The sequence below is a fragment of the Choloepus didactylus genome, chromosome 8 (genome assembly GCF_015220235.1).
Source record: "Choloepus didactylus isolate mChoDid1 chromosome 8, mChoDid1.pri, whole genome shotgun sequence".
In the NCBI taxonomy this organism is placed as follows: Eukaryota; Metazoa; Chordata; class Mammalia; order Pilosa; family Megalonychidae; genus Choloepus; species Choloepus didactylus.
Window position 1 is genome coordinate 105,488,067 of NC_051314.1, and position 26,078 is coordinate 105,514,144.

General features: G+C 37.4%; 1 protein-coding gene across 7 annotated transcripts in view; it reads right to left on the bottom strand.

The window, feature by feature from the left end:
* The window catches only part of ARNTL2 (aryl hydrocarbon receptor nuclear translocator like 2), a 90,067-nt gene that overhangs the window by 9,787 nt on the left and 54,202 nt on the right, over positions 1-26,078 (bottom strand). For 3 of the 7 annotated variants that reach the window (XM_037847361.1, XM_037847362.1, XM_037847359.1), the window contains 9 exons: positions 19,972-20,051; positions 18,244-18,336; positions 16,199-16,316; positions 15,223-15,375; positions 4,866-5,106; positions 4,308-4,414; positions 3,996-4,146; positions 2,976-3,034; positions 2,024-2,132 (listed from right to left, as the gene is read on the bottom strand). In XM_037847361.1, coding sequence (XP_037703289.1) covers positions 2,024-2,132; positions 2,976-3,034; positions 3,996-4,146; positions 4,308-4,414; positions 4,866-5,106; positions 15,223-15,375; positions 16,199-16,316; positions 18,244-18,336; positions 19,972-20,051 — 1,111 coding nt within the window. Of the gene's footprint in view, positions 1-1,521; positions 2,133-2,975; positions 3,035-3,995; positions 4,147-4,307; positions 4,415-4,865; positions 5,107-15,222; positions 15,376-16,198; positions 16,317-18,243; positions 18,337-19,971; positions 20,052-26,078 lie in introns of those variants that run through there. The other 4 variants (XM_037847364.1, XM_037847360.1, XM_037847366.1 and 1 more) reach the window with 3 other exon arrangements.

Here is a 26,078-nt window from a genome sequence, read left to right on the forward strand (position 1 = left end):
TTCTAAAATCCAAAAAAATTCTAAATTCAAAACAGATTGGTCTCAAGGATTTTAGATGAGAGACTGTGGGCCCGTATATATAGAACTTTCTTTTTCCTCACACAGGTAGGATATTATACACACTATACTTTTTCCCTATTTCTTTGCTTTTTCTATTTACCATTTATTCTAAAGACCTTTCCATATTAGCATACATAGAGCTACTTCATTCTTAACAGCTGCAGAGCATTTCATTGTATGGATATACCACAACAATTTTCCCATTGACAAATATCTAAGTCACTTCTATAAGCATTGCCACAATTAACAGTCTTGCTTACACATTGTGATGGTTAAGTTCATGAATCAACTTGGCTAGGTTATGGTGTACAGTTGTTTGGTCAAGCAAGAGCTGGCTCGTTGATACTGTGAAGACATTTTGTGGATTTAAATCATCAGTCAGTTGATTGCATCTATGTTATGGTTGGTACATCTACAATCAACAAAGGAGACTACCTCCAGCAATGAAAGAAGTCTCATCCAATGAGTTGAAGGCCTTCAAGGGAGAACTTTAAGGGATGATTTTGGCAGTTAGAAAGAAGAATTTCTCCAGCCAGCTTCTCCTGGGGAATTCACTGAAACTTTCTTTAGCATCCCCAACTTGCAGCCTGCCCTGAGGAATTCAGACTTGCCAATTCCCACAGCTGTTTGAGCCAATTCCTGTCATAAATCTCTTAATATTTACATATATATATTTATATATCCTATTGGTTGTGTTTCTCTGGAGAACCCTAATACATATATCTTTGCATTATTTTGTTAGAATATTTATTTCTGAGGTAAAACTGCTGAATTTAAAATTATATACAATTACATTTTCAATGGATATTGTCTAATTTTCCTCCAAAGTGCTGCAGCAGTTTATACTCCCACAAATAGTCTAAGAATGCCTGTTTCCTCACATTCTTATCTACATTATTATCAAACTTTGGAGTCTTTGACAATCTAAGTGAAAAAAAGTATCTCAGTGTTTTATTTTGTATATGTATATTGTTTATGAATTGGGTTGAGCAATTTTTCAAGTTTCTTGATCATTTATATATTTTTTCTGCTCATGTCCACTGTCCAACATCCAATCTTTTTAAAATTTAAGATTTTTTAAGAAAATTACATAATAAAACCTCCTCATATATTAAGATTATTAGTCCTTTTTTTATCATGTGAAATGCACACAGTTTCCTCAGTTTATAATTTACCTTTTAACTGTTATAATGGTTATAGTTACGCTTAAGTTTTGAATGTTTATATAAATTTATAATCTTTTTCTTAATGAAATCTGAATTTTGTGTGATGTTTGTGTGATATAAACCAAGATTATCAAAATCCATACTTGTGCTCTTGAAATACTTTCATAGTTTTGTTTTTTACTTTGAAATGTTTGATTCATCTAGAATTTTACCATACATAATAAAGTTGGAATCTAGCTTTGTATACTTTTTTCCAAATGTTTATACAGTTATTATAATGCCATTTACTGCTAATTCCATTTTCCCCTATCTGATCTAAAATGCCACTTTTACCATAAAATTAATTTCCATATGTATTTGAGCCTATTTCCTCAATAAAAGAACCCTGTTCTTTTTCATTGATTGGTCTGTTTGTATGTTGTACTGAAAGGTTTTAGTAATTATAGCTTTATAATATATTTTAATATCTGATAGGATTAGTATTATCTCATTTACTTTGTTTTTCAGAATTTTCCTGGATATTCTCATATGGTTAATATCATTTTGTCAGATTCCAAAAAAACAAACGCAGCGACACTGACAGCCTTACAATACTGAGTGTTCCCACTGAAAAACAAGTTATATCTGGGAAGATATTCAAATAATCCTTTGGGTACATTTGTTACATTTTAAAGTGCTTTTTTTTTCATATAGGTCTGGACACTTATTGTAAATTTTATATCTAATTATTCTGGGATTTTTTGGTTGTTGCTTCTCTTCCATTATATATACATTTTTTATGTTTTTTAAAACATTACCTTTGTAAATCCAGAATTTCATTTGCAATATCTGTTCCAATACTACCAGCACCAAGCAGTGTTCCAGTAGACATTCCCAACGTGCTAAGGCAAGACTGCCTAGAGGACCCTAAATAATAACAAAAGGAAACATTCAAATAAGGGCTGTAAAAAAGTAAATAACTGCAGTTAATATCTTTCTTTCAATTAAAATATATTTCCTATTTTCCTCCTTGAAAAACAAAAGCTGTATCCTGCAATATTAGAAAACTCATCTCAAAGTTACAAACAACCCATGTTGTTTCTAAATACTTATGCAGAAGTGATCCGAATCAAATGTCTAGAAAGCCATTTGCAGTTACAAACATGACCTGTAATTCTTCAGTACAGATAGTCTCTTCCTACTTTTTTCTCCACTCTAAAATCAGAGCAATACTTTATTTTTAAAATTTCCTAATCTTTTTATTTTTAAATATACAAGTAACACATTAATATATCCATATGGTAAAAACTTAATACAGATAAGCAAAATCTCCCCTTAATGCTTTTCATAAATCTGCCCAACAGATACGTATGAGTGTCACAATGTATAAGGACCTATGCTAGCTGTTGGGAAGCAATAACAATGGCAAAGCGCCTTTCCTGTTCTGGAAGAACTCAGTCTAGGGGAGAGCCAGGTCAAGTGAGCAGCTGATTGTCAGACAAAATAGATTGTAACAGAGTGTGGAAAGCACCAGAGGAAACGGTCGGGCCCCTGGCAGTTTGAAATGGGTTATTTATTTCCCTTTGAACTCAGTCTCTTACTTTTAAACCGAAGTTGGGATTCCCATAACCTGACCCATAGAATTTTTTCAATTTCAAGCTGGAAATTCTTTCCCTCTCCAAAAAAGCAAAAGACTGACTTAATAGTAATAATTCTTCCACAATAATACATTTTAGTAATAAGTCTTCCATCATCGGAAACTAAGCATACCTTCTGAGGACTGAGGGCTGCAGGGAAGTAACGATGCTTTTCCAGTCTCACTACAGCCCCTAGAATTAAGAAACATTGTTGACGATTTTTTTTTTTTAAGGTGAAGGAAATTGTTAAAGCAACTGTTTTCAATTTGGTATATTTGATTTGTCAAGTCTTACCCCAGTTACATTTTATATATACACATTATTACTGACACCACCAGAGATCAATACCCTGATGTGCCAAATACCAGGATATTTGCTTAATGCCTTACTATCCTATAAAGTTCATGTTCTCACAGTTACAAACTCTCAGTTTTAACACTATTGACAAAAAGGCAAGGATTATTACAATTGCATAACAGTGAATACTGGAAATTAAGCCTTTGGGGTTCTTTCCTTATGAAACATTGTAGATAAGTTAACAGATTTACTTTGATGAAACCTTATAGCTATTTCAAAAGGAAATTAAAGAAAAATAATAAAACAGGGTCGTGGTAGCATATTGTGCAAATCAGAAGTTGCCTCTTCCTTCTTGCTGACACAGTTACAGATCGGGACTTGGCAGACGGTGCTTGAGCTGGATTTCTGCTTACCTCCCAGTCAAGCACCCCTGTGCTAGGCGCACACTGTAGAATCAAACACGGCACTCCAGGCTTAGAAGATGCACGCATGGAAATGATGTAGAGAACTAAGCATTTTTTTTTTACAATGATTTATAGGTGAAAGCCACATCCATTCACATCATTTGATATAGGGACAAGGTATGTAGGGTAGGAAAGAAATGTGTGAATAAAATGCCTTAACTGTCACATATCACACAAAACAAAAAGGAATATACACAAAAGGGAAAACTTTAAGATTCATTCAGAGAACTAGTGCCAAAGAACATGAAATTAATTCCTCAAAATATATATCTCAAATTGTAATATGAGTCCAGAGGATCATATGATTTTAATTATTTAGCCAAATGAGAAGAGAGAAGCAATGATAATCATTTGAAATTAATATAAAGGTCTTAACATAAAAAATCACTTACAAAACTAAAGTGTTGATGGACACAATATATTCCAGTTCTTTGGTCCAAGGATTTGTGAAACTAAACCATTGGCTTTTTAAAGTTACAAAAGAGCCATCTTTTGCTCTGAATTTGTAGGAATCTGTAAATATTTTCTCCTTACTCTGTAGAACTTAACAAGAAAAGAGAATGATTAGCCTAACAGTCTACTTCGTCACAATAAAAATCAACCCCTTGAGGACTAATTCAAGTTTTGCTTTTCACAGGAATGAGAAATTAAGAGTTCATGCTGTAAGTTAAGTTACCAAAAACAGGACCCCACTCAATGTATACCTGCTTTATGCTTGTCTGTCAAATTTCTATGGTCGTCCTGATGAAAATATTCGTAACAAGAAGTTCCCAAAAGTTCCTGAGGCAGATATCCTAAAATTGCTGTTGCCCTGATTTTAAAATAGAAAATAAACTTCACAATTGGTAAGTGCACTACCCCCTAGAATACTATAAGTCCATGCACGGTCAGGGTAGTAGGGAAGCAGGTAAGAGGATGAGTGACCTATGTGTGTGCATCATTGGGGTTCTTTGGCAGCCCCAGACTCAGACTAGAGCTGCAGAACAGAATGGACACCCAGGCCTGAGGCCACCAGCCCAACTCAGTTATGCTCTTACTCTCACTACCATCCACAAACAGAATTGGAGACTCAAACCAGGGGCAGTTTCTACAATACAGATTAAGAAATACCTGAGTTTACATTCTGACTTGAACAAAGTTATTGACATATACACATCCTTATTTTATTTAAATTTTTATTTCCTGTTCTGAAGTCTTAAAAAAAATCCAATAGCTTTAAGCATCACTTTGAACTCTAACAGTAATGGCATGTAAGCGTTTACCTCTGATCAACATAGACAAATTTTCCATTTATGGCAAACCGGGTTATAAACTGGGTTGGTTTGACTTTAATCTCTCCACTGTTCCGTGGGACGATATATGGATGTAATCTTCCAATGGCAACAAGGCAGGTAAAGTTACTGCCATCTTTTTTATTGTCCCTTTCTTCTTCCACTCCAACAACATTTGGAGGCCAGCTTCTCAAGTATCCAGTGCAGTGGATAGTACAGAACTTCCTGTGATCTAATTCAGAAGTTAAAGAAGAAGGCATTTGAATCATTATGAATAAATGCTTACATTTCTTATAATGACATTTATAAAGGTAATAATTGTACTATTAAATCTCTTTAAATATGCTAAAATATGAAAGGAAATAGTACTATATTGAAGGGAAATCACTGGTCTCATTTATTTCTTTAACAATTTTAGTTTTAATGAGTAATTTTTCTCAGGAACTAAATTATACTCACGATATCCAAAAGTTGACAGATTGTTTTAGTTTAGGTTTAAATAGGTCTATAGATTAACGTATTTCCAAGTCAATTTTTAAATTACAGTAATTTATATCTGCTAGAAAAAAAGTCATGCTCCTTGTTCTTAGCCACAAAGATATGGTTTTCAGCTTATTAAACTTGTAGCATATTATAATTTATATTCAAAAGTAAAAAGGGGCATTTAAATCATTATGCATATTCTTAAATTTCTTACGTTAGCACTTATAATAGCTAATATATATGATTATAATAGATTATAGAAACATTTTAGAGAGCATTTCTGAAAGTTTATAATAAAAGGTATAAAAATAAAACTGGACTCAAAAACTTCATTTTTCAGAAAATCCCAAGCAATTAACTCCATAGGAAAAAGCTTGTCAAGAAGGTCCAACCAGAATGATAAAAAATTGGAAATAATCCATCTGCTCAAATATTAGGAAATTCTTAACACAATGAAATAAAACTCAGGCATTAAAGATGAGAAATACAGGGATTATGGCAATTCACATAAAAAGTGAATTGAAGGTTAAAAAGCAGGAAAAAAACCTAATTAAAATTATTTAAAATAGTTATTCATGGAGAAAATTTAGAAAAGACCAGAACAGTCATTGTTTTCAATTGGTACGTGTTGTAAGACTGTTAGTACAATAAATCTTAAAAAAAATTTTTAACATAGGATGAAATGAGCTGTCCTATAAGATAGTAGCTAATAGTAGTAGCAAAGGTTGCAGAACACTTTATATGCCATTTTCTGTTGTAGGTGGTTTAATTAACTCATCAATCTTCTTAATAGTCCTATGAGATGTTTATCTTAGGACACCAAGAGTTAAGGCCAAGGTTATGGCAGGTAAAAGGTGGAGCTGGGGTTTACAGACCTCAGACTGGCTGTGAGCTCGTTTTCTGAACCACTAATGCCATGCTATTGATGGTACTGAGTGCCTGGTCATGGAAGGTGTTCAAGCAGGAAGTGACTGGGCTACAGGGTAAGGGTGGAGAACAAAACTGTGTTCCAGACAGAAGCAACAGCTAGGGCAAGAGTCAAGAAAGAGCAATCAGATGTGGCCGAAGAATAACGCAGGAAACAGACAGTTTAGGTCTTCTATGCCTTATATTCAACAATTAACAGCTACCACCACCTCCAGGATTCACAGACACCTTAAACTACAAATGCCTCGATGTGAACTATCTCTTCCAACCCCAACTCCAGTCTTTATCACTTATGCACTATCCTGTTTAATGTCACCACAACTAACCCAGGCAGTTATATGAGAAAACTGGGAGCCATTTCAGGTCCCTATCTTTACCTCACCACCAACATCCAAGATACCTCAAAGGAATTAAAATTGGGATAAGCATGAGTGCAGGGTTTTCATTCATATTAACAAAACAAGATGGCAGTCAAATAAAAAGGCTTACATGCGGTTGGGCATTTGTGATGACGCTTTTTAGATTTGCAAAGGATACCTACTAAAAATATCCCACTCAACTGAAAATGTACAACAATAAAAAAGGTTTTGTATTTATATATGAATCTCATTACAGAACCTAGTCTTTTACTTGGATTGTTCTCTGACAACAGGGTTACCATCTAAATTTCCAAATTAATCTGTCCCTCAATTCTCATCTTGAACATTTACTCAGCTGGCAAATTTCTAGTTGGGATTACATAATTCCTTCCATTGCAATTCATTTCATCAACTGCCTAAAGTAAAAAAAATAAATAAATAAAAGATCCCATAAAAACTCTTATCCTCAGAATTCTTTAGATCTTGTCAAGTCATGAACTCCAATTTTTGCAGAACTATCTATTTACATCAGCTCCACAGGATGGATTCAAATCTACTCCAAAATTAAACACACACACACACACACAAAATACCCTGTATTAATCCAAACACTGCCTTAATTTACAGAACATCCTTTCAAAAAATACTTTATGAAATTCTTCCTCAATGAGTTGCAGGCTGGGTCTCAACTTGGTATCTTGTTGTCTTGTTTGAATTCTTGCATAAGCAGATCCAGAGACAAAGATTCAAGAATAAGAAAGTATTTGAGAGGTGACCCCAGGGAATACTTCCAGAAAGTGGGGAAATCAGACAGGGAAGAGAAGGAAGCAAGTTGCCACTTTGGGAAACAAGCTAAGTCCATGGGGACATTCTGGGAAAAAAAGGAAGACATTGGGCCTCAGAGCTTTGCTGCCTGAGGACCAAAGGAATTTATCCATCACTTCCCTTTAGTCAGCGGATGAGGGATGCTCCCAGGGGGCATTAATTCCCCACACTTCAGACCTGTCCCTAGGTAAGGTATGCAGAATTGGCTCCAAAGACCATCTCAGTCCCAGAGGCTGACCATGGAGGCCAGATGACATGCTCTGAAATGGTAAATGCTGAGGGGATACATCCTGGGCCTCAACAGCATCTGCTACACTTGTATAAGAAGCAAAGAGATTCTGAGTACAATTATTGTAGTAAGAATATCTTACTAAAATAAATGTAAGAAAACCCTAAGTCATTGGGTAGGACTCATCAATCCTTCATCAGCCTTTGATTTCACCAGTTGAAAGACATAATTGTATCCCTACCTCAGGAGCTTTTTGAAGGTTTGTATCCACAACATTAATGTTGGAATCAGATAGAAATAATTTTTTAAATGTAAACGTTCATCTTTAGAAAACATTTTTATTCTGACAAATCCCAAGCATACAAAAAATTAAAGAATAGTATAATGAACCCCCACTTCTGCAATTATCAACCAATTTCAAGATGGCCAATCTTGAAAACTCCCTTCTGATCAATCAATTCAGTTTCTAAATAGCATAAAAAGGCTATGCTTTAGTCTTACCTTTTAAATTTAAATATAACTGACTTATGGTAAAAGGGAAGAAAAACACCTTTACTAGCCACAAGCTTTTGTCATTTGTGGATTCCAATGGCTGATTACTACTGGACAAAAATAATTGAGTAGCAACTACATGCAAAATGAAATCATTTTACTTGACAGACACTCCCCTCAGTTAAAGTAGAATTCAAAATAATCTCACGCGGGAAGTGATCCCATAGGACCAATCAGGATTAATTTTGCAGTTACCTTAGCCTGGCCCGAGCTCTAGTGCAATTCTCAAATTAGGCACTGCATGGAAGGACTACACTGATTGTGAATACATGATGCCCTTATGATCCCTTAGGCCAAATCGGTCCCATGACTTTGGCATAGAGCTCTGGGGTGTGAAATGAATACTAGATCCAAGTGCTTGAGCAGATTAAAAATTCCTTTCTGAGAAGACATTTGAGCCTGACTGCAGGCATCTGTGTGGCTCAGCTTGATGTGGAAGTGGAATGTCCTAGCGTGGGCAGGAACAGATTCCTAGAACAGAAGTCAACTCCCTGGCTGGCATGTCTGTTACCGAAATCATCTAGAATAGACCTCTTTAATTAATACTTTCAGCCTCTAGGGAGCAACTCTAGTAGGAGGCATGGCATAGTAAAAAGAATACTATGATTTTAAAGCTATACTCCTGATTCTACCACTTACTGTGTGACTTAGGATAAATCAAATAACCTCTTTAAGCTTCAGTTTCAGTTTCCTCATTTGTAAAATGGGGTTGTTTTGTACAGGACTGCCACAAGGATTAGGATGAATAATTATGCAAAATGCCTGGTATATAACAGATTCATTCTCTCCTTGCTCCCTTTCATTTTTCCATCTCTTTCTAAGCTGCAAATAATAGCTACCATTTATTGACTGCTCACTAGGAACCAAGCACTGCATTAATCCTAACCACACTCCAATGAGATGTTGTGATTATACCCATTTTTCATATAAAGACATAGAGATGAACTTGCCTAAGTTTGCCTAGGTGTTAAGCAGCAGACGTGACATTCAAACCCTGTTGAATTCAGAGCCCAGGCCCTTTCTACTCTGTCCTAAAGCCTGTCCACTAGCAGGGCTATTGGGAAGCACAGCCTAGAAACTGGAACAGAGGGACTCAAGCACACGAGTCCCATCTCAGAATTCACTATAAATGACTCTAATTGATCATTTGTCAAATATCCTTGAAATATGTGTATTTTTCCAGTAAGATCATCACTTCTTCATATCAAAGGAAAGAAATCTTCCCTTCCTCTCCCATAAATCCCTATAAACTATAATAATTAAAAAAAATCCTTTTAGAAGCCACACAGAAGCAGTAAAATTTTATTATTCTCCAGAATGCTGCTTGGATTTTTTTTCCCTTAACCGATAACTGCACACGTTTTTCCTTAAGAGTTAATATTTAGAACTCTGCTTCAAAATACTATAACAGGACTGTGCAGCTCCATAAGAACGTCCCACTTTCCTTTTTGTATCTTTGCAGACACAGAAATTACTGTACTGCAAAGTTTATCATCAGTGACTGACTTGGACTCCCATATTTGAGAAAAATTCTCTAATAATATATACATTCGGTTGTGTGCTTCTCAAAAAAAGAAATGAAAATTCTGAGGTGACAGAAAGAGGGAAGGGCCTAGAGTCCAGCACTGGTTTATGACTTGTGGTTCCATATTTCAAGCCAGATATTAAAATGCCAATTTAATAAATTTATTTTCAGCAAGGCCCAGATTCCTTTTGTTCCTATGACAGGAACATTTCAGACATATTTCTTGTGAAAATTAAGGACAGAAAATGATCCAAGTTGTTTGCTAGAAACTTCTTGGGATGAAATCTACAAAGTATGTTTAAACTTTTTCTCGGTTGGAACGAAAACACTATAATGTAAATTCATTCAATGGAATCTTAATTGTCCCTGTGGATCTGAAAGTGGTTCTGTGGTCAGTCACCTGGAAACAAAGGACAGGAGAATGGTCATTAATGCACTCAGCAAATTTTTATTGACTGTCTATTATGTGCCATGAACCATGGAAAGAGACACAAAGCTCTCATTCTCGTAAGGAAGGCCAAGTATTAAAAAATAATTTCAGTACAGTGTGGAAAGGGCAGCAACAAGAAAGATGCTCAGGCTTATGGATGGATCATCAAAGATGGGTACCTGGGACTCAAGCCAAATGAGTATAGGGGTGTCAGGGCAAGTTTCCTAGACAGAGGTGACACCTGTGCCTTAATGGTCCATTGCCTCTGACAGGCTTGCAGTCCCCATTCCTTCCAGCTGGAAGGCCAGATGCAGCTGTTGGGATTCTGTTACGGAGACTCAAACTGGTAAACCTCTCTTGGTAGGTGTTTTGAGCCATAGGCTTGACAGGCTCAGTTTTCTCTTCCATATTGGGTACGTATGAACTCAAGTTTAATCCTTCATTATGGTGGAGAAACATGTTCTTGAGGTGCCCCCTAAAATCTTTCATGTCTCCACTGATCATCCAGTGGTACCTGCCATATTGGGGAGCAGTCCCTTTGAAAGGTTTCTAGAGGTTCTCTCAGCTGGTCTACCTGTTTTGGCCCTCCTTCACTATTAGTATGAAGTTCGAAGGGGAGCAGACCTAGGGTGATGATTCAGTATTTTATTATCTCCTATAGTGCTGGCAACGGCCACTCAGTTCCCACTGAGCCTAGTACAAACTTTCGGGGTAACGTAAGGACTGCTCAGAGACAATGCCAGGGGCACCCCCAAGACTCATCTGCTATTTCTCTAATTTCTAAAGCAGTGGTCTTCAAGCATTATTTATTTTGCATCCTATCAAAGGATGCATGTATTCAATTTTAAGTTATATACACCTACATTGTGTTTAATGTATATCATTAAACACAAATACTACCGAAATTAAAAATATAAGAGAAAAAGATGAAAAACAGTATTTTAAGAACACATTTTATTTTTTAATGGAAAAATGTTTAGGTTCTCTAAAAATTTTTATACATAATCTTTAGTTGAAAGCAGTATAATTAATTATGCTTTATTATTTTTTAAAACCTTGTTTTAGCCCTTTGTGAATTAGTAATTTTAAGGTCTGGTTCTAATCTAACCTTATATTCTATTTTCTTTTTGTCATAGCACGTATCATCAGTGAGGATTTTTTTTTGTTCACTGCTCCAACTCCAGCATACAAAACATTTGGCACACAGTGTGTACTTAATATTTATTTTTAAAAAGTGCATTCTTTTTGAGCACAATACCATATACTGATGTGCTGTTGTGCATTCCTTCCCTACTCCATGTTTAGTAACCTCATGTTGGTGGCTTGAAATTGGTCATGGTGGGACAGTACATCATAGAAATTGGCAAAACTACAAAACAAGGCTTGATTTATTGTTTTTTTTATTGTCTTAACCTAAAAAAAAAAGATGGAGAAAATATTAATAATGCAGTGCAAACTTAAAAGTGTGTTGTATCTGTAGTTGTTAAAAAGGGAAGAGCACAAAAATTGAGTAGTCTTCTAGTATTCAAAAACTATTATCCATTTCAGCAAAGAAATCACTCAGGTCGCTGACAGATGAGTGAAATTCCAACAAGTCTTTGTGGTCTCACTTTCATCTTACTCATTAATGTACAGGACAGTATCGATCAACGTCCACGTCAGCACTTCACCAGAATGCCAGTGGTTAAGCGTCTGCCAGCACATCACCATCCACAGCCCACCTGCACCTGCACATCTGGCCCCAGCTGCCTCCCTGCCCACCACTATCTTCCCCATCCAGGCTCGACTCACACTGATCTTTTTTCAGTCCCTGAAAATACCAAGTTTCCCCCACCTCAAGGCCTTTACACCTGCCTTTCTCTCTGCCAGGAATTTCTTCCTACAGACCTTTGTATGACTGACTCCTTCTCACCACTCAGGACTCAGATCAACTGTCACCCAAGAGAGACTTTCTTAAGTACTCTATCTCAAGTGACTGTTCCTTCTCAGTGCCCGTCCTTCTCATTACCCCATTTTATTGACTTCACGGTACTTTCCACTCCCTGGGATATTTATCAGTTTACGAGTTATGGGAAGCCTCCTGTCCCTCTAACAGAAGGTCCCCTAGAGCAGTGACTGCCTGCCTGCTCCCCAGTGTCCTTCGCATTTGGTATAGTGCTTGGCACACAGGAGGCCTCAATAAATAACTGTTGACCAAACGAGTCTTTTCAGTTTTTTTTTACTTCGAGTCTACTATGCCAAGCAAATATCCTAGGCTTATCTCTATCACTTTTGCTTAAGCATGGCCAATGTGCAGGGACCCTGAGAGAAATAAGATTTTGATAGGAGCTGTGAGAAAATGCAAGTGGGGGAGGCATCTTCACCAAGAGAATTCCAGCTCCAGTACTGGTCACTGCTGCCCAGGATGCCTCCTTTCTCCAGCCCCCTTCTCTCCTCTCTCCTCCTCTTGTGCACCCAGACAATCTAATACTCAAGAGAAGAATCGAAAGCAGCTGTTGTCAAGAGGTGTTTTCTGGATTAGCAGCATCAGCAACACCTGGGAACTTGTCTACCCCATACCTATGAAATCAGAATCTCTGGGTTGAGGCCCAGCAATCTGTGTTTAAAAAATCCCTCTAGGTGACTGTGATACAGGCTAAAGTTTGAGAACCATTGGTCTAAAAGGATATCTTAAAAAGACATTTCTCCAACGCATCTAAGTTTCACTGAAGATTTAGGAGGTGTTTAAATGGTGATGGGTGAGTTTGGGTGGAGGATGAGGGCATGGGAGAATGAGATTTTTGCCAAGGGATTTATGACTAGAAGCTCAGCCTGGATAAACATTTCCAAGTTCAAGAACATAAATTAGTTTAAGTGTGGAATTGGGTTTGAGATGGAGAGAGTTGGCTAAATATGTTTATTTTTGAAGGGAAAATTAGATTGGGAGAATTGATAGGAAGAATTACATCAGGGTGGAGGAAAAGAATAGAGACAGGCTAAAAATCAAACCTGTGGGGTGGCAAAACTCAGCAGCAAAGAGTAAGATGGTAGGGCAAGGGGTGGAAGGTGAAATCAGGTTTTACAGAAGGAAGGCATTATAGTGGGCACAAACAAACAAAAGAATACTATATTAGTGCTAAATAAGTCCATGGGAAAAAAACCTTCTTTTCCCAGGAAGAAAGACAAATCAATCTGGTAATCTTTAAAACACTTACAAAACCTGATAATTTTTGTTTCTACCCAATTTGTAACTTGCATCAAACACCACAGAGATTTTAGCCATGTTAGGGAAGTTATATTGGCTGCTACATTTTTCGCTCATATGGCTGCTGTGCAGATTAGCTGATTCCTTTAAGTTAGATCAGCTTAACTCGGTGCTGTTTCACCTCTAGTCAAATCCTAAGGGAAAGGTATGATTCCTTGGACTATCCACACAAAAGGAAAATTCCTGCCCTTGGGGACTATTCCCACAGTATATGGCCATGACCCATTTGGCCACTATGCTAAAATCAATGTGGCTGATTGATTTTAGGAAGTTGGGAAGAGCAGGCCCTCCGCTATGCACTGTCATAAAAGTCTATGTGCATTATTTCCTTTAATAGTGTTCATAAAGCTCCAATATTTGTCGAATATTACTATGCCAGGAACCATTCTAAGCACGTTACATGTATTTACTCATTTAATCCTCACAAAACCCTATGAGGTAGGTTCTATTATTATTCCCATTTTACGGTTGAGAAGAATGAGACTGGAATGATTTACTCACATAGTTAATAATTGGAGTTAGGATTCAAACCTAGACAGTTTGGCTCTAGCGTCTACACATTTTTCCAGTCTACTAAGCCATACAATACTGCAACTATCCCTGTTTTACAGCCAAGGGAATGGAAGCTCAGAGTGATCAAGAAATTTGCTCCCGATCACATAGCTAGTAAGTGGTAGAGCCAAATTTTGATCTGAGTTAGCCAGGTTCCACAGCCTCTTCTGCCAGTTGAGCTGTGACTTCACCCCACCCCCTGCAGGTCACACAGGTGGCTGCACTCCACCCGCTCAGAGCCAAGAGCAAGTGGGAGCAACTGACTGGTCACAAACACATCCACCCTCAGGACTGCTGATTGGTCCTGCCTTGGTTTCTCTATAGTGTAACACAAGAGTAGGTGGGTTAGGGTCAGACAGGTCTGGGTTTGAGTTCTGGTTATTTGACTTCCTGCATGTTACTAAACTTGCTAAATCTCTCCCCTCCAACTCTAAAACAAAGATAATAATGGTGTTTTCATGAGGATTTAGCATAGGGTAAGAGCTTAATAAGTATCAGTGTTTATCATCTAGGGCAGTTACCAAAAAAAATTCTGACCAAAACTTGAAAATGACTGAAATTTGCAGCTCTCATCCTTTTAAAACATATGAAAACAAATCTCACCTTGAAATTTGCAGAAGGAATCCTATATCAATAGCCTAATTCAGTCTTAGACAAAAAGGCATGAGATATTTTGCATTCTCTGGAATTTCCCAATTAAGTATTAAATCAATTCAAAATGTAAATATATAAAAGAGTCTCAAGAAAACAGAATTTGAAATATGTATCAAAGAATCAAGATGTTGTGAAAATTAAAACCACACCTGGAATATCGTAATAAACGTTCACCAAAATTAATCAAATCAGGCTCTTGAACTACTGTAGTTTTTTTTAAAGAGCTAACTTTCAAATTTTAAAAAATGATAAGGGAGTTTTATAGTATAAGTGTTATGTCCATCTCTTCCCAGTTTTTCCCATTTGCTAGCCCTCAAACTGAAATTTCAACAGCTCATTAAAATTCTGGGTAATAAAGAAAACACAATCACCTGATAAGTTTGAATGTTATAATGAGACAATCTAAATAATTCTGGTTAAAAAATGATCTAATTTTCTTAGGTGCTTTTGCCCTCAATTATTTGTCTTTACTATATATTTTGGTTTTCTTTTCCTAAATTGAAAATATTTAGGATATTAATTTTATTTCAATGCCTTCACAATCACATAACATTTAAAATGATGATACCTTTCTTCTTTGAGTTGGGTAAGCCTTCTTGCTCTTCTTTGACAGAGACTTTACAACTCTTTATTCGACAGAAAAAGGATCGTCTTGAGCCAGAACACACATGAGTCCTTCCAGTGTAGAAATTACTGTGAACCTGCAAACCAGCTTTCATACCAGAAGAGGGAAGAGAATAGGTGGAAAAGAATGCTTTCAAATATTGTGAAATTTATACCCTAATGACTGCTAATCATCAATCACATTTTTGTATAAGTTGAATAAAGAAATGTTTGTTTAAAGCAATGACATGATTGTATAGTAAACTCCAAAGTGAAACAGACCAAAACCTGTATTTGTCAAGCAATCATATTTTGATAACACATAAACACTTGTGATTTAGCTTTCTTTTTCCCCAGGGAATGGATAATAAAGATCATTTAAATGAAATGAAATAAATTCAAAGTAAAAATGAAAAAGACCTCAACTATAACTGCAATTGATGGCACAAAGCATCATTACTTTTAGATTGTTTGGTACTTAGCACTTTCAGAGAAGATAAATATTTTTGGAGAAAATAAAGAAAACTTAAAACTTTCCCAAGCACAACTGTACAAGGTTTTTTGCACTGAGCAGACCTAACTCATATAAAAGAGAACAATTATCCTTCAGCATATAGCTAAATAATGTAAATGCCAGCAATATTTATCCAAAATAAATCTTTCACTTCCTTGTAAAGATTTTATTAGAATATGAAAAACAGAAAATATGAATCAATCATATTTTCTCCAAAAAACACCTTCACATTTGTTCTTACATGTGTATATCAATACAGGAATTTACTATACAGCTACACTGACTATAAACTGACTGTAAAGTTCACTAAGTAATTCTCTTCTTAATGAAACAAAAATTAGCTGTTTTTAAAAACACTGCATAGCCGTACTTTTAAGCAACAATTATATTTAGAAAAAATGATAGATGTGCTGAAATAAGCACTTACTTTTGGCATCTATTAACTCCTCTCTTGGTGAAATATTAGAAGAAGAAAGTTGATCCTTTACTTTGGCAACATCTTTGGGATGTAAGAAGTCAAATAAGCTTTGTCCAGTCAAGCTAGCCTATTCATAGGATAGAAGTTTATTGAAAATTAGTACCATAATTCTTCTAGTTTTCCTCATACAGACATATGGTAGATACTCTTCTTTTTGTAAAGCTGCTTATTCTTAGTTCAAAGATACATCCACTGTACTGTGTAATGTTAACTTAGTGTTAGAAGCAAGGTGACATTTTAGATAGGAAAAAAAAAATACATGTACACAGAACCATACCCAGATACACACAAACCACTTACAAACACCTAATCATCAATGCTGTTAACTAATGCTCATGTAATAAAAAACATATCTTACTTCTGAATCACATTATGATTTACTTTCAACCTTTTTATCCTCAGTTTAAAAGGAAAGAGATAATATTATTGTACGAAATGGAAGCCACAGAACATCTGTGATTTTATGGTGTGACTCAAAGAGATTTACCATACTGTTAAAACACAAAATCCAACCCAGAGCACCTCCCTCTTCCCATTCCACCTCTCCCAAGGTGCAGAGCATTCCTGGGTCTAAGCATCGGCTTACATGGTCTTGTCACCTGGAATTCATTATCCCTTCTCTACAAACTCAATTGCTTACTCCCTAGGCTCCTCTCTTGGCTCAAAATATCTTCCTCCCCTTTCTTCTCCCCTTAAAGACTCCTTTCTGAAAAGCTCAGCAGTCATTCTACCTTGTGTGTGGAGCCCCGCCCGACCCACACTGATCACCCCTCTTCTGCACCCCTTTATTACCCCAGTTGACATTCCTATAGAAGACAGAACAAGTGAATCAGCTGATACACATCGTCTGGACTGGCTGGCAGTTAGAGATCTCAAACTAAAAAAAACTACCCATCTTATTTATGCATCAGTCTATTGTGTGTTTGGTTAATATAAGTCTATGTCCAGAATATGACTAACTCTCATCTTCAGAGGAAATCAAGTTTCTAAATCTGCAAAGCTGAGGAACAGATTCTGCATCACGGGAATCCCCAAATCCCTGAGCGGCTAGTGAGTCTCTTGGATTGTCTCTGAAATGCAAAGTCTGTGCACAGGGGCACCGGACTCCAGGTCACAAATTTGGAATTGTCAGTTATCTTAGTGCGTGTAGGGTGTGTGTTTGATATTCTGTATCTTCAATTACAAGATGGAATATTCAGGTCTTGTACCACTTTTGTGTCTCCAAATGTAATTAGCTATGCAATTCATTTAATTCTTGTTCCTTCTGTATACAGCCTCAGAATATCTCCTTTTCTGTTATTTAATTCATTATCTGTGAATGTCTAATATTCCCCTAAATTTTTAAGTTTGTGGGGAAAAGAGGCTAAAGTTAATGAGAGTTATTCAAGATTAAAGTTGTGGTCTAATTTCTTTTTTAAATAAGACCACAGGTGCTAGTTTATTCACTCTGTCAAATTAGTTTCAGTGCTATAGTTTTTGAGACAATAGTTTAAATGGTGCTCAGTAATGAGGAGATAAAGTAATTACCAAGCAATTTAAATAAAAGACATATTTTTTAGCTTGTTGCCAGAGATTAGCGCAAAAGCTATAACACAATGCAAATAACTTAATAAATAACAATATTGCCTTTTAGAGGGAATAGAGAAAAGCAGCTAATATTTTTCAGAAACTCTCAAATATAATACCTTATATCATCTTTACATCCTAAGAGACAAATATAATCATCATTCCCATTTTTTCTGTTGGAGGAAGCCAAGGCTCAGTAAAATTAAGCAAATGGATAAAGGTCACGAAATCCATACTAGTGCCAGTAATAAAAATCCATACTGTTTCCATCTCCCTTGAAGCTCTGATTTAACAGAACCTAACCTCACATCCCAGTGGAAAAGTGCATTTAAAATGTGTTTGTTCAAAAAATTAAACATCAAATTAATTAAATTTCATTTTTGAATTAAACATTCAAAAATAACTGATCATGATTAAGTTTTGGATACCTGATCATAATTAAGGGTTTTGGAGACTGATTTAGAAACGAAGATAATTTTTCCTCTTTCACATCCAACAACAAATAGGAAGCCTTCTGCACTCTAGGAGTTAAAAAAATAAAAGTGAATATTTTAGAGTATCTTCTGCCTCACATACACATTCAGATTTTGAGGAAATTATTGTGGCAATACAACTCACAGAGTTGTCACAGAGCCTAATAAAATTAATTTTAAGAAATTTTCTGTTTTTGACACACAAAATTCAGCCACTGACTATTCAGTTGAGATATTTCTTAATATAAGAATTCCTTTTACCAAAGTCCAGTACACTGCATAAAGAAACTCTATACAGCTATCAAAACCCTTCAACAACAGCGACTGCCTGTGGATGTGCTGGGGTGGAAGGACTATGCAGATGGGGACAAGGAAGGGAGGAAGACATTTTACTGTACATCTTTTTATGCTTTTTGGTTTTTGAATAATCATATTGTATAACCCATTCAAAAACTTAATTTAAAAATTGTAATATATTATCTGTTCCCATGAGGTCTACCCAGGAAATCTATGAGGCAATCCAAATGGATATAGGTATGTATGGACACAAGAGGATGAGCCTGGAGCTCTCAACTGACCTTTCCTTAGACTAATTTTTTTTTTAATTAGATTCAGTTTTATTGAGATATATTCAGATACCACACAATCATCCATGGTGTAGAATCAACTGTCCATCGTACCATCACATAGCTATGCATACATCACCCCAATCTATTTTTGAACATTTTCCTTACACAAGAAATAATAAAAATAAGAATAAAAAATAAAAGTAAAAAAGAACACCCAAACCATCCCCCCCCCCACCCTATTTTTCATTTAGTTTTTGCCTTGGACTAATTTTTACCAGTCCTAAATAAATGAGGTGAACTAGGTGCATGTGTTCTAGTCATATAAGGGGGCAGGTCCAGGGTTACATTGAGTTATGACTGAAAAAACACTTCAAGATTGGTGAGAAAGCTTCCCTAATACACTGTACATTTCACTCTTCAGAAACGTTTTTGTTATCTGCAAAAAACCTGTGTACCATGTTTAAATTCAGCTGTTCAAATAAAGCAGTGGCTTTTAAAAACTTTTTATAAAAAGAAAAAAGGACAAAATTATCCATGAAGAATCTTTGTATTTAGATACACAACGGCTTCAAGCCCAGGAGTCTGAGTGCATGAACCAGGCATTTATCATCTCCAGGGAGCAGGATAAGCCATTTACAAGATCATATTTTCCATGCCAAATAAACCTATCGATGGTGAATGTGAAAACCCATACACATGAAGTAATGAGGCCAGAAATGACTAACAACTCAGTAAGAATTCAGCAACTGGCTAACCCACAGAGCAAGGACCCTGAAGGATTAGGATCCAGAGTAAACTGACTTTGAAGGAGGGAGGGCACAGTGGAGACAGACGCTGCACTATCTGAGATGAGTCCATTAGGCAGCGCAAGTAGGTTAGTGTTAAAGACAAGCTTTGCTTCAGATTTTCGAAAGTGCCTATCCTCTGTCTCCACTTTCATAAACCCAAACTAATAAGGCATGGCTACTTCTAAAATCTAAATTTCGACATTGAAGGAAATAGGGTTTAATAGACAGTCCTGTGTATTTACAACATTTATAACAGGGAGTGAATTAAAGAAAATGTGCCTCCCTACCCTTCAGATAAACATAAAGAAATAATTCTCTTTACTTACCTTAAGGATTAAGTGTCTGAGCTGATGATCCTGAATAAATGAAGGTCTATAATTATCTCCCACATAAGAATTTGTCATGCCTAAAAGTAAGCAAGTCGAAAGTAATGAAAATACATCAGAGAGGTAAATGGAGTATGTGCTCAATAAATATTAGCAAGGCTGCTCCTGCTTTGTTGACATGATGATGATGATGATGGTTATTTCTCTTTTAGCAGCTCTAAGACCTCTTGTAGTGATTACCTTTCTTCAGTATTACTAGATTAAATTTCTTGCATTTAGATTGTAAATTTCTGGGACAGCTTATTCCTTTTTACTCAAATGTGCAGACAATAAGAGTTTTATATAAAAAATCATTTAAATAAAATATGTATGCAACAATACTTAGGAATCCATATAGTTACTTTTATAACTTCTTAGCTTATTAAAACTGATCATATGGTTTATGATTAATGCTGAGACTCTGGAATTCTAAACACATTTACTCATTCATAGGATTTTCAAGTAAGAAAGGCCTCTTAAAGATTACTTGGAGACTACAAAAATGTACCAAGTATAAATGAAATAACTAATTTTTAAGCCCCTTAGCACAGAGCTTATTATAGTACAAAGAAAGTAAGTCTCTAAAGCAGCTGAAAATATAACAAAATGATATGGAATTACCAGGCCAAAACCCAGGTGAAAATTTGACCCAAGAGAGGTAACAAAAGCATCAAAACCACATCTGGCTTGGTGGCATCCACCAACCCTGACTTGTGAAAGCCCTTAATGGCCACAAAGGTGGATGGCTTAGAGGCCAGTCCATAAAGGTGGGACGTCTCCAAATACCTCAGGGTAAGGGTGGTTCAGAGGTAAATCAGTTTTCCCAGCTCCACACTCCACAAATCCCTAACCTCAACCCTCCCCCTGGGGACTGCAAGAAAAGCTGCTTTCCCAAGAAAGACGGGATAACACCCTGAGACATTTTAACCACAAATTGGCCCTTGGATGGATTTGCTGCTTAATTCACCAATTACCTAAGTGGCAGGGGAAAAAAAAACAACAACCAAAAAACCCAGAATATAAAAAACACCTCATGCTATTATTTGGTACAGTGTACTCAGACTGGTAACACCTCCAAGAGCCCAGCGTAAGCAAAAGGAAATCTTCTCCTTAGGAAACTACCTTCATCCCAGGCTCAAAGAATTCCCACCAATAATGTGTGCTATTATTATTATTACTACACAACCTGTAGGACTACAACAAGGAGTTCAGAAAGGGATAAAAGATGCAGACTCTTGAGTGCCGGCAGTGAACAGCGATCAATCGATTTTGAGTGAGGCAGTGACATTGTCAGGTGTGGCCAGAACACAACAGAATTATGCTGGGGAACCCTGACCACATAAATCAGCAGGAATGGGTGAACCCTCGCTAGGTGAGTAACTGAGGATGCACTAAAGAGAAAAGAGGGTGGTAAAGGCAGAGTGAATGAAGTTAGGGTGAGATTGACTAATAGAATGCATGTTGTGATGTTCTGTTCACATGTCCAAGACGGGTAACACATTTGACTCTCCAATTGATTTCTGATGGCAAAACAAATGAAGAAAACCAATTGCTTACCCTTCACACAAGGTTCACTGCATAAAAAAATGATCAAAATGACAACAACCCTATTATCACTACTATTACCTTCACCATTAGTGAACACTCTGCTAGTGCTTTATATGCATTATTCTTTACTCTTAATAACAACCCTATGAGGCAAATGTGTGATCCATATTCTAACTGTGGAAACTAAGGAATAGAATATTAGATAACTTGAGCCAGTCTTACAACTACTAAGTCAGCGAGCCGGGAGCCGGGATTTGAACCCAGAAGGTTGACCTCCAAAACCCACACTTTGACCACTACACCTTCTGCCCCCTTTATTTAGACCAGACACAGAAGGCCCAAAGGCTCTCAGACAGTGCATGCTATAGAGCAGGGATACTACAAATGTGGTCTGCGGGCGAATGCTGCCAGTGGACTGTGGTGAGGTAAGTACAGAAATTAAGAATAAGCATCTAGGGAGAAGATAGTGGAGTAGGGAGCTGCAGGGCTCACTCTTCCTACAAGTACAGCTAGTGGATAGGGAGAAACTGGAGGCCAGAGGAGCACTGCATAGCATCGAGGGAAGAGTGTGAAGAAGATACTGAGAAACTGGTGAAAAATTGTGAGTAACCCGGGCAGCTGAGGCTGCTGGCACCCATACCCCACCCTCAAGGCATGCAGCCAAAGGTATGATCCCTGGCTGGCTGTGCCGACAGAGAGGGAACTGGAAGCCCTCCTACCCAAGAACAGGGAGGGCACAGCTAACTGCAGATCACAGCTTCTGGTCCACAAATGTAGACTGCTGGGTCCCACTGTTTTAGCCATCCCCAGACGGAGCCACCGCACCAATGATTAGACACTGTTTTTGATGGGGAAGAGCCTGTGGACATTGAAAAACACACCGTCTTCTTAGTGCTGCAGGGAACAGCTTGCCAAAGAGTGCCATCTGCTGGGCAGGCCAGGAAAGCACAGCCTCAGGGAGCCAACAAAAAGGCTTGTGTGTGTCTTTCCTGACACTCTCCCCAGAACCCTGTGGAACTGGTCTGTGCCCAAATCATGTGTCCCTAACACTGCTTTGGCTGGGAAATAGAAACAAATCAAGTGTAAAAGATAATCAACACAAAGCCTTTACTCAAAGATAATCAACAATAAAGCCCTAGACAAGAGAGAGAAACAGACCTTTAGAGTAAACTCATCAACATAATCTGATGCCTAGACATCAGCAACAAAATTACAAGCCATACTAAGAAACAAGGAGATATGGCCCAGTCAAAAGGACAAATTAAGAAGAGGAGATACAGAATTTAGAAAAACTAATCAAAGATGTACAAACAAATCTCCTAAATCAATTCAAGGAGATGAAGGAAAATATGGCTAAAGAGATAAAGGATATTAAGAAGATACCGGGTAAGCATAAAGAAGAATTTGAAATAACAAAAAGAAGCGTAACAGAACTCACAGGAATAAAGGGCACAATCAAAGAGATTAAAAATACACTAGAGGCATACAACAACAGATGTGAACAGGCAGAAGAAAGAATCAGTGAAATGGAAGGCAGGACATTTGAAATCTCACAGACAGAAGAACAGATAAAGAAAAGAATGGAAAATTTTGAGCAGGGTGACTGGGAATTAAATGACAGCACGAAGCGCACAAAAATACATGTCACGGGAGTCCCGGAAGGATAAGAGAAGGGAAAAGGGGCAGAAAGAATGTTTGGCAGAAAATTTCCTCACACTTATGAAAGACATAAATATACATGTCCCAGAAGTGCAATATACTCCAAATAAATAAGTCTTAATAGACCTACTCCAATACACAAACTAATCAGAATATCAAAGATAAAAAGAGAACCCTGCAAAGAAAAAGAGAAAAGCCATCTGTCACAAAGAAGGGACAGCAATAAGACGGCAATAAATGTCAATTTCCAAGCAGAAACCATGGAGGTAAGAAGACAGTGGTATGATATATTTAAGTTGATGAAAGAAAAACTGCCAGCCAAGAATTCTTTATCTGGCAAACTGTCCTTCAAAAACAAGAGAGAGGGCGGGGCAAGATGGCGGCATAGAGAGGAGTGGAAGCTAAGTAGCCCCCTGGAACAACTACAAAAAACCAGAAACAACTAGTAAATAATCCAGAATAACTGCAGGGGGACAAATGAGACCATCCACTCATCATACACCAACCTGAATTGGGAGGAATGCCTGAAAACACAGCATAAAATCTGTAAGTAAAACCTGCGGATCCAAGTTGTGAGACCCCCTCCCCCATAGCCCGAGCTGCAAAGCCTCGTGGTGCCAGAGAGAAGCTCTCTCCCAGCAAGCGAATATAGCTCAGCTGAGCTCCAACTGGGGTTTTAAGTAGCAAGTGTGAACTGCTCACTACAGGTACGCATCCCCAAAAAACAGACAGAGGCTTTGGGTGACGACTGACCTGGGAGAGCCGGAGGGTCGCCTTGGACTCGGTCTGAAGGGGACTATCTGTTTCTTTTTCGGCTCAGTGGAGAAAGCCCCAGTCATTTTCAGTTTCCAGGGCTGTGACTTGGGGAAGGGTGCAGACAGCACAAGCAGAGAGAGAGACCATTGAAATGCTAATGACCTCCACCTGGGGGCTCTGTCTTCTCTAGGAGGAAAGGGGTGGGGCCCTTTCCATTCAGAACCAGACCCCAGAGCCTGGGGGAACATGGCCATACCTCCTCACACCAGTCAAGAATTATAGGGTAACAGGCATCACCTGCTGGGCAGAAACGCACAGTGACCTGAGGCATCAAAGGGTGGAGCAATTTTCTAAGACACACTCGCAGGGAAACCAGATACTGAATATTTCTTCCCTCTGGGACCTGAGCCTGTTCTGGTCTGGGAAAACCTGATTTGGATAACCAAGGAAACCATGCCTAGACAACAGAAAATTATAACCTACACTAAGAAAAACAAAGTTATGGCCCAGTCAAAGGAACAAACGTACACTTCAACTGAGATACAGGAATTTAAACTAATGGTAAATCAATTCAAAAAGTTTAGAGAAGATATTGCAAAAGAGATAGAGGCTGTAAAGGAAACACTGGGCATGTATACGGCAGAAATCAAAAGTTCAAAAAAACTACTAGTAAAATCTATGGAAATGAAGGGCACAACACAGGAGATGAAAGACACAATGGAAACATACAACAGCAGATCTCAAGAGGCAGAAGCAAACACTCAGGAACTGGAGAACAAAACACCTGAAAGCCTACACGCAAAGGAGCAGATGGAGAAAAGAATGAAAAAAATATGAGAAACGTCTCCGGGAACTCAAGGATGAAACAAAGTACAATAATGTATGTATCATTGGTGTCCCAAAAGGAGAAGAGAAGGGAAAGGGGGCAGAAGCAATAATAGAGGAAATAATTAATGAAAATTTCCCATCTCTTATGAAAGACATAAAATTACAGATCCAAGAAGCGCAGCGTACTCCAAACAGAAGAGATCTGAATAGGCCTACACCAAGACGCTTAATAATCAGATTATCAAATGTCAAAGACAAAGAGAGAATCCTGAAAGCAGCAAGAGAAAAGCAATCCATTACATACAAAGGAAGCTTAATAAGACTATGTGCAGATCTCTCAGCAGAAACCATGGAGGCAAGAAGGAAGTGGTGTGATATATTTAAGATACTGAAAGAGAAAAACTGCCAACCAAGAATTCTATATCCAGCAAAGCTGTCCTTCAAATATGAGGGAGAGCTCAAAACATTTTCTGACAAACAGACAATGAGAGACTTTGTGAACAAGACACCCGCCCTACAGGAAATACTAAAGGGAGCACTACAGGGTGATAGAAGACAGGAGTGTGTGGTTTGGAACACAGTTTTGGGAGATGGTAGCACAACAATGTAAGTACACTGAACAAAGATAACTACGAATATGGATGAGAGAGGAAGGTGGAGAGCATGTGAGACACCACAAGAAAGGAGGAAAGACAGACTGGGACTGTGTAACTTGGTGAAATCTAGAGTTTTCAACAATTGTGATAAAATGTACAAATATGTTGTTTTACGAGGGAGAACAAGCAAATGTCAACCTTGCAAGGTGTTAAAAATGGGGAGGCATTGGGGGAGGGATACAATCAGCATAAACTAGAGACTGTAACTAATAAAATCATTGTATCATGCTTCTTTTAACGTAACAAAGGTGATATACCAAGGTAAATGCAGATAAGAGGAGGGGATAGGGGAGGCATGTTAGACACTTGACATTGGTGGTATTGTCTGATTCTTTATTCTACTTTGATTTAAGGTTATTTTTCCTTTTGCTGCTTCCTAGCTGTCATTTTTTTTTTCCTCTTTCTTTTGCCTCTCTACCTTCTTTGACTCTCCCTCCTGCCTTGTGGAAGAAATGTAGACGCCCTTATATAGATAGTGGTGAAGGTGGTGAACACATAAATGTATGACTATCCAGAGAACCATCGATTATTTACTTGGGATGGAATGTATGGTGAGTGAACAAAACCATATTAAAAAAAAAAAAATGGGTTGATGACAAAACCTCGAGGGCAATATACTGA